Genomic DNA, 14,093 nt, shown 5'->3' with positions numbered 1-14,093 from the left:
CCTTTGTGCTCATCTGGAAGAAATCTATGGGGACCAGACAAAAGTCAGATGGAGGTCCCTGCCACGAACAGATTTATCCAGCCCACACAGGCATGAATACAGTACTCTAAGAGCTAATCCCCCAAATGTTCTGAAAATTCCTGGACATTTGACTTGCTTTTCTTGTGGGATAAGATAGACAGACAATAAATAAACAGGATAAGCCAGGAGAAGCCTGGGTGGTCCAGGAGAAGCCTCTCTGTGTAGCTGGGCCCTGGATGACAAGCCAGACTCAGCTGTGCAGAAACAAGGGGGAGACAAAGCCAGGTGGAGGGAACAGGGGGCACAGAGGCCTTAGGTGGGAGTGAGCTTTGTTTGTTTCCAGGAAGAAGAAGGCCTGAGTGTCAGAGAGGAGTGTGGTGGGAAATTGGCAGTGGTACCATGATCTGATCTGTGTTTTAAGAAGGTCACCCTGGTTGCCGGGCAGAGGAGGGGAGTTTTTAGGAGATGTATGGGAGTATTTTGGAGATTACTGGTGGTGATGGCTTGGATGGGAAGAGTGACAGAGGAAATGGAGAGGAGTGGACGGGTCTGAGAGATGTTTTAGGGGCTGAACGGATGGAATCTGCTTGTGGGGTGGACACAGGTGAGAGGAAGACAAATCAAGGGTGTCTTCTAGATTTACGGCTTGAGCAACATGGTGAATGGTTATGCCATTTACTGAACTGGGAGAGACAGAGAAGCAACTTTGCGGAGAGATCAAGAATTCTGTTCTGGACACACTAAGTTTCAGATGTGTGCTAAGCCTTGAAGGAGAAATGAGGGAGCAATTGAACCTGTAAGTCTGCCGTTCTGGGAGTGCTTCAGGATTGGGAGCCAGTGGGGCCAGGAGGGGCTGAGGTGGGGGGACTGGGGGGTCAGAAGGAAAGTCAGAGGATGCTTGCAGTTACTGGTGATCAGTGATGTGGGGTGAGCGTGGGAGTGAATGGTGAGGTGGGGGAAGAGGTCTGAGAGGTGAGCTGTCGAGGAGCAGAGGGGCCACACGCTGGGAGGATCATCCCCATGGATGTTGAAGTTGCCAAGAATGGAGACAGGAGTAGAGGCCAAAGAGAAGAGCGTGAACAAGAAGCCACATGGTCACAAAGGGTGGTGCCTCTGCAAACATTAAAAACCCTACAATTCCCCACGACTCCGGGGACAGGGCTCGGTGGGGAGAAGGAGGAGTCACAGGTGGAAGAATACGTGGGCTGAGCGATGCCTCTGAGGGTGCCTGCTGCCCTGAGTCCCAGAGTTTCTAGGATGCCATACGGCAGCAGAAACCAGACGGGAGGCTTCCAGCTTCTGGGTATTGCTACCACCAGAGGAGGCCGCTTTGAAGTCATGAAAGTCTGTTAGGACAGGATGTGTGCAGAGCGTGTGGGAGGGAAGGGGGGAAATTTCTGGAGGGAGGCAGATGCCGGGGAGGAGGGGCAGTACCTTCTGAACAGTCCTCGCTCTGCAGGAAGCCTGCGCCTAGGCCTCCTTGTCAGGCCCGCGTACAGCCTGCACCTCCAGCCTCCTCTAGCTGGGTACCAGGGATGCCCCTCCCCATGAGCCTCTGCCACCCTCTCTGCTGCCCAGCGGCTTGTGAGGAGGCTTGCCCCCTAGAGGGATGGCAGCCAGGGCCTCAGGGATCCTTTTTCCCAAGATCACCTGGACCTTGAGGAAAGACTCCCCTGGGAGGCCAGCAGCGCCCAGTCCCCTCACAGGCTGCTGCAAGGGACAAAAGAAGTGGAATTTTCTTGGGAGCCTCCAAGTTCAGGCAGATGGTTCCCAAGACTTTGCAGGAACTGGGCTGAGAGGAGGACAGACACATGCCAGGATGAGGCCAAGGGAAGGACAAGAAGGGCAGGCCCTGGATTCTCGCCAGCCCCAACGGCACCAAGGATCCCTCCCCTCCAGTTCAAGGTTTTCAGAACATCTGTCTTTTCTACTTACCACCGACTTGCGAATGCTGACTCGGGGCTTGGGGATGGGCTTGGAGGGCTTGTTTTCAAAGCTTTCTGGAAGCGTGGAGGAATGCCCCCCTTTCCTGGCTTGCAGCGCGAGCTGGTAAGCAACTTCAAACGCCTGTCCCAGCGTTAGGATGATCTCGTAGGCTAAATTCTGCAAGAGAAATCATTTATGACAGCATCTTCCAGATCAGAACAGAGTGGCTGAGGAACACCGAGTGGGTGAACCGGCAAGGACCCTGAACTGCTCCACCTGATGTGGCAGAGAGCCAGGGGAAATGTGACAAACAGGACACCGGGTCCAATTTAGGGTCTGTACGAGGCATCAGTTACTGACGCGATGCACTTGCTTACAGCCACCTAAGGAGCCTGCGCCGGGACCCCGGAGCCCGCTCCATCCGGGGTGGCTGCTTTGCTCCCAGGTCTCGGAAGGGAAGGGGTCCCTCAGCCTGGGAGGAGGATCCCCCACACTCCACAGGAGGTGTTCCTGAGAAGTTGGGGTCTTTTTACTTCCAACATCTGTGATTCAGTGAACATCTCTGAGACACAATCAAAATCTAATTTAGGCAGAGGGGAGAGGCATTAGTCATGCTGGTGTGGCGTCTCACACTCACGGCGAGCATGCAAACAGAGCCAATTATCCATCTATTTCTTGAGGCGTTTGTTCTCCCTGTGGGTCCACTCCATATTTTATCATCAAATCAGCAAGAGACAGGAGCTCCTGTCAGGCTCGAATGCCATGCCAAGCAGTGTCTGGGAGAGAAGTTCTTCCCTTCGGACCTTCAATCACTCCCCTCAGGACGTCTAGCTTCTCGTCTCCAGATTCGTACTTCATTTCTGCCTTCTCTTCTGAGCACAGTCCCACCCTGTCTGCTCTCACTGAGAAAACAGGACATGGTCCGACCCCACTTCTGAAGCAGGGTCTCGACAAGACCCTGAGGTCACAGCACATCAAAGAGCTGGATGCCTGTGGGTCACAGAGAGCTTTCTTACAACCACTGCACCAGCTGAGAGCCGGCGTGGTCTGTCCCAAGTTTCCATGCTCATGAACGCCTCTAGAAAGTCTGTGTGGTTTTTTCCTCAAAACCACAGAAATTGCTTTTGCTGATGTTGCACCCCTGCTCCCTCCGCCCCAGTCAAGCACACAGAACATCTTGATTCCCATGATTCTGGGGAGATCTGCTGAGGACCGTTCTCACTTGACGAAGATGGAGGGAGACGCGGCATGGCTGTCAGGGCTCGTGTGGAAGAGGCCCACGGGTCTCCAGACGGACCAGATTTCAGATCCACGCCGGACTGCTGGGGTTTCGGCCCAAGCCTGAGGGGAAACACCTCTGAGTGGGAGAACTGGTCTGACAGAGGATGTGTCTTCTCCTCTGAGCTACTTGTTAAGAAGCCGTGGCCCCTCAAGACAGACGTGTGCTTACTGGAGACCCAGCCTTGCACGGCCAGCTGAGCACTTCCCGCAAGGAGCTCGGGCCCCGAGTTTGCCTCCAAGCACGCGTCAGACTAGGAAATCAGTAATGCACCGACAAGTGACGGTGGAGGGCTGGCGGACAGCTCCGGCCGTGGCTGCACCAGGAGGGCTGAACCCTCAGTGCCTACGCCTGGCACTTGCGTCACCACCAGTGTTGCCCATTGCCTGGTGTGCAATGGGTCCCCTGGAAAGGGGGCCTGGGGCTTTGGGCTTTGGCTGTCCCCATGAAGTCCGGACTCTTGTCTTGTCCACAGGTGCTGTGGAGATAGTGGCTGTCTGTCTGTCAGGGACACGTAGCAGATATTCATGCTCTGGGTGGGCAACTGGACTAAGGGAAAGATGGCAGATGCAGCAGTTCTGTAACATGTTGCTTTTTGATGCCGGAACAAAGGTGCTTAATAAGTGTGAATTCCTTTATCGTTAACCTAGAAACAAGTTCCTGAAAGTGAGATTTACTTAAAGTTCCAGTGTCTTCAAATGAAAGCTAAAGATGCTCATTTGAGCAGGTGAGATTTTCACAAGATTTTGATGGGAAGGCTGAAGGTTTTTGGAAGCTTCTGGGTTAGAAGCTCTGCCCTCCTTTCATTGTAAAGAAGTTGCTAGTGTTAGGAAATTGCTGAGATAAGACACAGAGACCAGACCAGACCAGACGGTGAGGTTTCCTGCCAAGCAGCTTTTCCTTAGTTTGGCTTGCATTCCTTCTCCATGACGTCTTGCTTTTCGTTACATGTCGAATGCTACATTTTAAGAGTTCTTTTGTGATCTGTAAAGAGTTGGAGATGGTTACCTTTCCTGCACTTTCTGCCACCTCGGTGTTGGAGGCTTCAATTCTGGATGCCAGTGACAGCCCACAAGGAGCAGCTGCTTGCTGATGGGGCTCTGCACGTGGAGTCCTGTGCAACCAAAGTACCGGGGCCCTTGGGGGCACAGATCCTCATCAGATGGGACCTGAGGACACACGCTCGAATGGGAACGCGGGTTCATTTCTCCAGCCTCTCCTTAGTAATATCCGCACTACTTGAAATGGGAAGAGAGTTACTGTGAGAGCAGAAGACACTATAGGAAAGGGCCAAAAATGTTACCGTAATCTGATCAGAGAGGCTTAGGTGACAAGCCCTTGCTTCCTCCTTTGAGCCAGGCTTGCTGAGCCCAGAGATGCTGCCTGGCACTGAAGAGCCAGGGATGCTGCTCAGAAAGCCTGAAAGCCAACTTAGTTTCTGCTTACAACATATCATCGTCTTCACAACTGTGGGAGGCCAGGGCCAGAGACTGCCTAGCACACAGTAGGCACACAATCACAATAGAGGCTTGTTTGCTGAGTGAATGAATATCTAAAGGGCAAGCTGGAGTAATAACACTACTAGTTATCACTATAGGTAGTATGGCTACCATTAAGTGAGGACTTCGCAGATATTAGGCATTGTACCAAGCACTAGATTTATCTCCTTTAAGTCTTACCACAATCATCCCTAGTAGGATATCATTATCCTTATTTTATAGATGAGGAAATTGAGGCTCAGAGAGGTTAAGTAATTTATCTGACATCACAGAGCTAGAAAGTTACAGAGCAGTGGTATGAAACAGTATTTGTGACTCAAAAGTCTGTGTCCTTAACTCTAATTCAAAAAGATACATGCACCCCAATGTTCAAAGCAGCATGGAAGCAACCTAAATGTCCATCGACAGATGAATGGATAAAGAAGATGTGGTGTGTGTGTGTGTGTGTGTGTGTGTGTGTGTGTGTGTGTGTGTGTGTGTCTAATGGAATATCAGTCATAAAAAAGAATGAAATAATTCCATTTGGAGAAACATGTATGGACCTAGAGATAATCATATTAAGTGAAATAATTCAGAGAAAGACAAATATCATATGATATCACTTACATGTGGAAACTTAAAAAAATGATACAAATGAACTTGTTTATAAAACAGAAATAGACTCACAGATATAGAAAACTTAAGGTTACCAAAATGGGGCTTCCCTGGTGGCAGAGTGGTTGAGAATCCTCTTGCCAGTGCAGGGGACATGGGTTTAAGCCGTGGTCTGGGAAGATACCACATGCTTCAGAGCAACTAAGCCCGTGCGTCACAACTACTGAAGCCCACGCACCTAGAGCCCGTGTTCCGCAACAAGAGAAGCCACCGCAATGAGAAGCCCGTGCACCACAACGAAGAGTCGCCCCCGCTCACCACAACTAGAGAAAGCCCGTGCACAGCAGCAAAGACCCAGCACAGCCAAAAATAAACAAATTAATTAATTTTAAAAAATTACCAAAGGGGAAGGGGGGAGGGATAAATTAGGAGTTTGAGATGAACAGATACACGCTACTATAGATAAGACAGAAAAACAAGGTCCTACTGTATAGCACAGGGAACTATATTCAACATCTTGTAATAACCTATAATGGAAAAGAATCTGAAAAAGAACACTATATACGTGTGTGTGTGTGTGTGTGTATATATATATATATAATATATATATATGCTGGTGCCTAGGTTGTTAACTTACTGAGTAGAAGTAAATTTCTTAACTTTGTATCAACTCTGCCAATCCACTGTATCTTACATTAAACATTATACTCGAACCAAATATACATATACACACACACACACACACATATATGAAACTGAATCACTGCTGAAGTCCTGAAGCACTGTACATCAACTGTACTTCAAAAGTCTCTGTTCTTACCCTCCCGTGTGGGTAGCTTGTCTCCAAGGGGGCAGCCATCACCATTCCCCCTGCCTCGTGCCACGGTGTGAGCGGGGGCTGTTGAGAGGGCTAATCTGCTCCTCCACCTCCTTGAATCTGGACTGGTTATACTGACTTTCTTAACTAACAGAATGTGCAGAAGTGACCTGCTGGGACTTCTGAGGTTACGTTGTGAGAGGTCTCTCAGCTTTCATGGAACATTCCCTCTGAGGGAAACCAGCCATGTATAAAAAGTCTGACCTCCCTGAGATCACCATGTTGTGAGTATGTCCAAGCTGGCCAGGGGAAGAGGCTGCCTGGAGAGAAACAGCAGTTGCAGCCCCCCCAGCCCAGGCTCCAGATATGAAGCAAAGGAGTGATACTGGACATTCAAGCTCCAGGAGATGCCACACAGAGGACCAAGGCCCCAGACAGATGGCTCCAGTCAAGCCATCCCAGCAACTGCAGTCATCTGAGTTACCTAGTGGAGACCCCAGATGTTGTGGAGCAGAAGAGCAGAACTGCTGTGCTCTGCCCAGATTCCTGACTCTCAGAATCGTAAACGTGATAAAGTGCATGTTGTTTTACAGCACTAAGTTTTGGGGTGATTTGCTAAGTAAGCAGTAATAGATAACTAGGATACCATGCAGTGCTAAGGAAGGCTGGCTGGACCCTCATTCAGGTGGTGGAAGAGGAACCATCAACCTGTGAACTGGTCACAATTAGCAAACTGAATCCAACAAAACATAAAGATCATACACCATGACCAAGGTGGATTCATCCCAGGATCACGAGGATAGTTCAAGATACACAAATCAATCAATGTGATATACCACATCAACAAAAGAAAAGGTAAAAACCACATGGTCATCTCAATAGATCCAGAAAAAGCATTTGATAAAATTCAACATCCATCTATGATAAAAACTTACAAAAGTGGGTATAGAGGGAACATATCTCAACATAATAAAAGCTATTTATGACAAACCCATGGCCAATATAATACTCAGTGGTGAAAATCTGAAAGCCTTCCTGCTAAAATCTGGAACAAGGATGCCCACTCTCACCACTTCTATTCAACATAGTATTGGAAGTCCTAGCCACAGCAATCAGACAAGAAAAAGAAATAAAACGTATCCAAATTGGTAGGGAAGAGGTAAAACTGTCCTTATATGCAGATGACATGATACTATATATAGAAAACCCTAAAAATTCCACACAAAAACTACTAGAACAGTAGTAGTACAAATTCAGCAAGGCAGCAGGATACAGGATTAACATACAGAAATTGGTTGCATTTCTTTACCCTAACAGTGAGATGTCAGAAAGGGAATGTAAACAGTCCCTTAAAGTTGCATCAAAAAAGACTTAGGGGGCTTCCCTGGTGGCGCAGTGGTTGAGAGTCTGCCTGCCGATGCAGGGCACACAGGTTCGTGCCCTGGTCCGGGAAGATCCCACGTGCCGTGAAGCGGCTGGGCCCGTGAACCATGGCAGCTGAGCCTGCGCGTCTGGAGCCTGTGCTCCGCAATGGGAAAGGCCACAACAGTGAGAGGCCCACGAACCGCAAAAGAAAAAAAAAAGACTTAGGAATAAACCTCACCAAGGAGGTGAAAGACTTATATGCTGAGAACTACAAAACATTAATAAACGAAACTGAAGATGATTCAAAGAAGTGGAAAGACATCCCATGCTCTTGGATTGGAAGAATTAATCTTGTTAAAATGGCCATACTGCCCAAAGCAATCTACAGATTTAATGTGATCCTTATCAAATTACCCATGACATTTTTCACAGAAATAGAACAAATAATCCTAAAATTTATATGGAACCATAAAAGGCCCAGAATTGCCAAAACAGGAGGCATAACTCTCCCAACTCTTCAGGCAGTACTGCAAAGCTACAGTAATCAAAACGGTGTGGTACTGGCATAAAAACAGACATATGGATCAATGAACAGAATAGAGAGCCCAGAAATAAACCCATACACCTACAGTCAATCTTCAAGGAGGCAAGAATATACAATGGGGAAAAGACAGTATCTTCAGCAAGTAGTGTTGGGGAAGTTGGACAACAGCATGCAAATCAATGAAATTAGAACATACCCTCACATTATACACAAAGACTTAAATATAAGACATGACACCGTAAAGCTCCTAGAAGAGAACACAGGCAAAACATTCTCTGACATAAATTGTACCAATGTTTTCTTAGGTCAGTCTCCCAAGGCAACAGAAATAAAAGCAAAGATAAACATACGGGACCCAATCAAACTTATAAGGTTTTGCACAGCAAAGGAAACCATAAACAAAACAGAAAGATAACCTACAGACTGGGAGAAAATATTTGCAAATGATGTGACCAATAAGGGCTTAATTTCCAAAATATACAAACTTCTCATACAACTCAATAACAAAAAAACAAACAACTCAATTGAAAAGTGGGCGGAACACCTAAATAGACATTTCTCCAAAGACAACATACAGGTGGCCAATAGGCACGTGAAAAGATGCTCAAAATCATTAATTGTTAAAGAAATGCAAATCAAAACTACAATGAGGTACCACCTGACAGAGGTCAGAATGGTCATCATTAAAAAGTCTACAAATAACAATGCTGGAGAGGGTGTGGAGAAAAGGGAACCCTCCTACACTGTTGGTGGGAATGTAAATTGGTACAGCCACTATGGAGAACAGTATGGAGGTCCCTTAAGAAACTAAAAACAGAGCTACCATATGATCCAGCAGTCCCACTCCTGGGCAAATATACGGACAAAACTATAATTCAAAAAGATACATGCACCCCAATGTTCACAGCAGCACTATTCACAATAGCCAAGACATGGAAACACCCTAAATGTCCATTGACAGATGAATGGATAAAGAAGATGTGGTACATATATACAATGGAATACTACTCAGCCATAAAAAGGAATGAAATAATGCCATTTGTAGAAACATGGATGAACCTAGAGATCATACTAAGTGAAGTCAGAAAGAGAAAGACAGATACCATATGGTATCACTTAAATGTGGAATCTAAAATATGACACAAATGAACCTATCTATGAAACAGAATCGCAGACATAGAGAACAGACTGGTGGTTGCCAAGGGGCAAGGGGTTGGGGGAGGGAATGGGGAGGTCACAGTTAGCAGATATAAACTTTAATATACAGAATGAATAAACAACAAGGTCCTACTGTATATATAGCACAGAGAACTATATTCAATATTTTATGATAGGGACTTCCCTGGTGGTCCAGTGGGTAAGACTCCACGCTCTCAATGCAGGGGGCCCGGGTTCGATCCCTGGTCAGGGAATGAGATCCCGCATGCATGCCACAATTAAGGAGCCTGCCTACCGCAACTAAGACCTGGCGCAACCAAATAAATAATATTAAAGAAAAAAGAAGCCCACATGCTGCAACAAAGGTCCTGCGTGCTGCAACTAAGACCCAGCGCAGCCAAAATAAATAAATAATATTAAAAAAATATCCTATGATAAATCATGAGGGAAAAAATATAAAAAAAGAATGTGTATATATATATATATATATATATATATATGTATTACTGAATCACTTTGTTGTATAGTAGTAGTTAACACATTGTAAATCAATTATACTTCAATTAAAAAAACCCTAAAAATAGAGTTGCCACATGATATGATCCAGCAACCCCACTCCTGGGCATATATCCAGACAAAACTATAATTTGAAAAGATATATGCACCCCTATGTTCATAGCAGCACTATTCACAATAGCCAAGACATGGAAACAACCTAAATGCCCATTGACAGATGAATGGATAAAGAAGATGTGGTATATATACATCAACACAATGGAATATTACTCAGCCATAAAAAAGAATGTAATAATGCCATTTGCAGCAATATGTATGGACCTAGAGATTATCATACTAAGTGAAGTAAGAAAGAGCAAAATACCATATATCATTTATATGTGGAATCTGTGAAACAGAAATAGACTCACAGACATAGAGAACAGACTTGTGGTTGCCAAGGGGGAGGGAGTGGGGGAGGGAAGGATTGGGAGTTTGGGTTTAGCAGGTGCAAACTATTACATAGAGAATAGATAAACAAGGTCCTACTGTATAGCACAGGGAACTGTATTCAATATCCTGTGATAAACCATAATGAAAAAAATATGAAAAAATATATATATGTATAACTGAATCACTTTGCTGTACAGCAGAAATTAACACAACATTGTAAATCGACTCTACTTCAATAAAATGATAAACAACAACAGCAACAGTACATAGTCACAGGAGGTCGGAGCCTCCACTCCCAGCCCCGACCTCGGGGAAGGTGGCTGATGCCTGTGACCCATTTTGGTCACAGCATCATGGTAAGCACTAAGGAGTCCCTTCACATGCTAGCCCAAACCACAGAGCTGGAATGTCCTTTCAAGTTGGCATGACCACACTCTCATCTCTGGTTGCTACCTTGCTCGGGCATAAATCCAAACTACTTTAGCTTTATGTTCGCTACCTCTCGTCCCTCAAATGCTGTAACCTGGTTGTCTCTGACCCTGGCTCCTTCTGCCCCTCCTAGCTTGTTGGAAAATACCTGCCTTGGCCTTTCCAGCATGAGTCTCTTTTTGGGACCACAGTTATTATGGCAATTGACATTATTTTCTACCTTACACAGACCACCAATGAAAGAAGGAAGCCTGTGTGCATGTGTCCTCAGGGCTGGTGTGGGGGGCAGTTACTGGGAAGCGTATGCTCTGAGCCTCAGTTATTTTATTTATTTTTGCGGTACGCGGGCCTCTCACTGTTGTGGCCTCTCCCGCTGCAGAGCACAGGCTCCAGAGGCACAGGCTCAGCGGCCACGGCTCACAGGCCCAGCCGCTCCGCGGCATGTGGGATCTTACCGGACTGGGGCACAAACCCGTGTCCCCTGCATCGGCAGGCGGACTCTCAACCACTGTGCCACCAGGGAAGCCCCTCAGTTATTTTTTGTTTGTTTTAAAATGGGGATAGTAACACATGCAGGTGGATTATTGTGAGAATCATTCATAATAACATTTACCCTAATGTCAATACCAGCCAACATTTATTATTTACTGTTTGCCATGTTGCACATGGGCTATCTCATTTAATCCTAACAGAAACCCGGTGGGACTTACCATATTAAACAGCTGTGGGGCCATTATCATCCTTGTTTTGCATGTGAGAGAATTAAGCTCAGGAAGGTTAAATAACTTGTTCATGAGGCCAGAACCTGGCTGAGCTGGGATGTGTGTGAATACAGGTGTTCTGAGAGGCTGTGCTCTTGATCACTGTACCTTAGAATTATACTTAAGATAAAAAGACTCAACATCACTAATTATTAGAGAAATGCAAATCAAAACTATAATGAGGTATCACCTCATGCCGGTCAGAATGGCCATTATCAAAAAAAATCTAGAAACAAATGCTGGAAAGGGTGTTGTGAAAAGGGAACCCTCCTGCACTGTTGGTGGGAATGTAAATTGATACAACCACTATGGAAAACAGTATGGAGGTTCCTTAAAAAACTACAAATAGAACTACCATACGACCCAGCAATCCCACTACTGGGCATATACCCTGAGAAAACAGTAATTCAAAGAGAGTCGTGTACCACGATGTTCATCACAGCACTATTTACAATAGCCAGGCCATGGAAGCAACCTAAGTGTCCATCGACAGATGAATGGATAAAGAAGATGTGGCACATGTATACAATGGAATATTACTCAGCCATAAAGATAAATGAAATTGAGTTATTTGTAGTGAGGTGGATGGACCTTGAGTCTGTCACACAGAGTGAAGTAAGTCAGAAAGAGAAAAGCAAGTATCGTATGCTAATGCATATATATGCAACCTAAAAAAAAAAAACAAGAAAAGGTACTGATGAACCTAGTTGCAGGGCAGGAATAAAGATGTAGACATAGAGAATGGACTTGAGGACATAGGGTGGGAGGGGGAAGCTGTGGTGAAGTGAGAGTAGCATTGACATATATACACTACCGAATGTAAAATAGTTATCTAGTAGGAAGCAGTAGCATAGTACAGGGAGATCAGCTCGGTGCTCTGTGATGACCTAGAGGGGTGGGATAGGGAGGATGGGAGGGAGGTTCAAGAGGGAGGGGATATGGGGCCATATGGCTGATTCACTTTGGTATACAACAGAAGCTAGCCCAGTATTGTGAAGCAATTATACTCCAATAAAGATCTATTAAAAAAATAAATGATAAAAAAAAAGACTTCGGCAGATCTAAATAGACATTTCTCTAAAGAATACATACAGATGGGCAGTAGGCACGTGAAAAGATGCTCAACATCACTAATTATTAGAGAAATGCAAATCAAAACTACTGTGAGGTTACCACCTCAAACTGGTCAGAACTGCTATCATTAAAAGTCTACAAAGAATAAATGCTGCAGAGGGTGTGGGGAAAAGGGAACCCTCCTACACCGTTGGTGAGAATGTAAATTGCTGCAGCCACTATGGAAAACAGTATGGAGGTTCCTTAAAAAACTAAAAACAGAGTTACTATGTGATCCAGCAATCTCACTGCTGGGCATATATCTGGAGAAAACTCTAATTTGAAAAGATACATGCACCCCAATGTTCATAGCAGCATTATTTACAATGGCCAAGACATGGAAGCAACCTAAATGTCCATCGACAGATGAAAGGATAAAGAAAGTGTGGTGTTTATATATACAGTGGAATACTACTCAGCCATAAAAAGAATGAAATAATTCCATTTGCAGCAACATGGATGGACCCAGAGCTTATCATACTATGTGAAGTCAGAGAACGACAAATACCATATGATATCACTTATATGTGGAATATAAAATATGATACAAATGAACTTATTTACAAAACAGAAACAGACTCACAAAGAAAACAAACTTATGGTCACCAAAAGGGGAAGGAGGGGGAGGGATAAATTAGGAATTCTGGGATTAACAGATACACACTACTATATATAAAACAGATAAACAACAAGGACCTACTGTATAGCACAGGGAACTATACTGAATATCTTGTAATAAACTATAATGAAAAAAAATGTATAACTGAATCGCTTTGCTGTACACCAGAAACACAACATTGTAAATCAACTATACTTCAATAAAAAAAATAAATAGAAGACTTCTGCAAACTGCTAAAAAAAAAAAACTTAAAAACATTAAATACGGAAGCTCCTGGGTGGTGGATGCATCTTGGCTGCAGTGAGGGTCTCATGCCTGGACCAGTCTCCAGGCAGAGGGTGTTATGATTTGACGTGAACCCTGAACCCTTAGCACAGGGATTCTCAGCTGGTGGTCCTGCCCCTCCCATGATGAGGGGTGATGTGAGGGAGGAAAGGCAACACTCCCTCTCCAATGGAGGCTCTTTAGGGTGGAGGCAGGGAATCCCAATTCAATGGGGGCACATTACAATCTCCAAAGCCCTTCCCTTCTCCCCCTGGCATTTTGATCTGTGGATTAAGAATTGCTACATTAGAGGTATTTGCAGGACCATCATATTTTAAGGACAGATTCTAGATGTAATCCAGGGATGCAAACTTGTTTTTCTATGCAAACTAGATTGATCTGTAGGCCAGCCTGTATTTACTGTGAGCTTAAGGCAGTCAGGACTGGCAGTTGAACATCAATCACCACGGTATTTACTGAGCTACTTCCTTGTGTCAGGGGCTGAGTCCCTGGTGCCTGGCTTCTAACACGTGTCCAGGAAGTGCTCCCTGAATGATGTCAGAGAGAGGGGGCTCACGATGAGACAAAGAGGTGTACCCCATTGTTCTCCTGCATCCTAGTCACCGAGGCTGTACCCGGCACACTCATCATTTTGGTGTTAGAATAACTGAAGCATAGGCTTTAGGCAATCTGTCCCCTAGGGAAAACTCTGGGCACCCAGGTAATTAATTTATATTAATTGGCTCATCACTAGGA

General features: G+C 45.3%; 1 protein-coding gene across 18 annotated transcripts in view; it reads right to left on the bottom strand.

Moving 5' to 3' along the window:
- ANKS1B (ankyrin repeat and sterile alpha motif domain containing 1B) overlaps window positions 1-14,093 on the bottom strand; it is a 1,217,724-nt gene that overhangs the window by 3,165 nt on the left and 1,200,466 nt on the right. For 16 of the 18 annotated variants that reach the window (XM_032645644.1, XM_032645646.1, XM_032645647.1 and 13 more), the window contains one exon: window positions 1,957-2,124. In XM_032645644.1, coding sequence (XP_032501535.1) covers window positions 1,957-2,124 — 168 coding nt within the window. Of the gene's footprint in view, window positions 1-919; window positions 2,125-14,093 lie in introns of those variants that run through there. The other 2 variants (XM_032645645.1, XM_032645660.1) reach the window with 1 other exon arrangement.

The sequence above is a fragment of the Phocoena sinus genome, chromosome 10 (genome assembly GCF_008692025.1).
Source record: "Phocoena sinus isolate mPhoSin1 chromosome 10, mPhoSin1.pri, whole genome shotgun sequence".
Taxonomy (NCBI): domain Eukaryota; kingdom Metazoa; phylum Chordata; class Mammalia; order Artiodactyla; family Phocoenidae; genus Phocoena; species Phocoena sinus.
The sequence above is the reverse complement of the archived record's forward strand: the minus strand, read 5'-3'. Positions and strand labels throughout refer to the sequence as shown.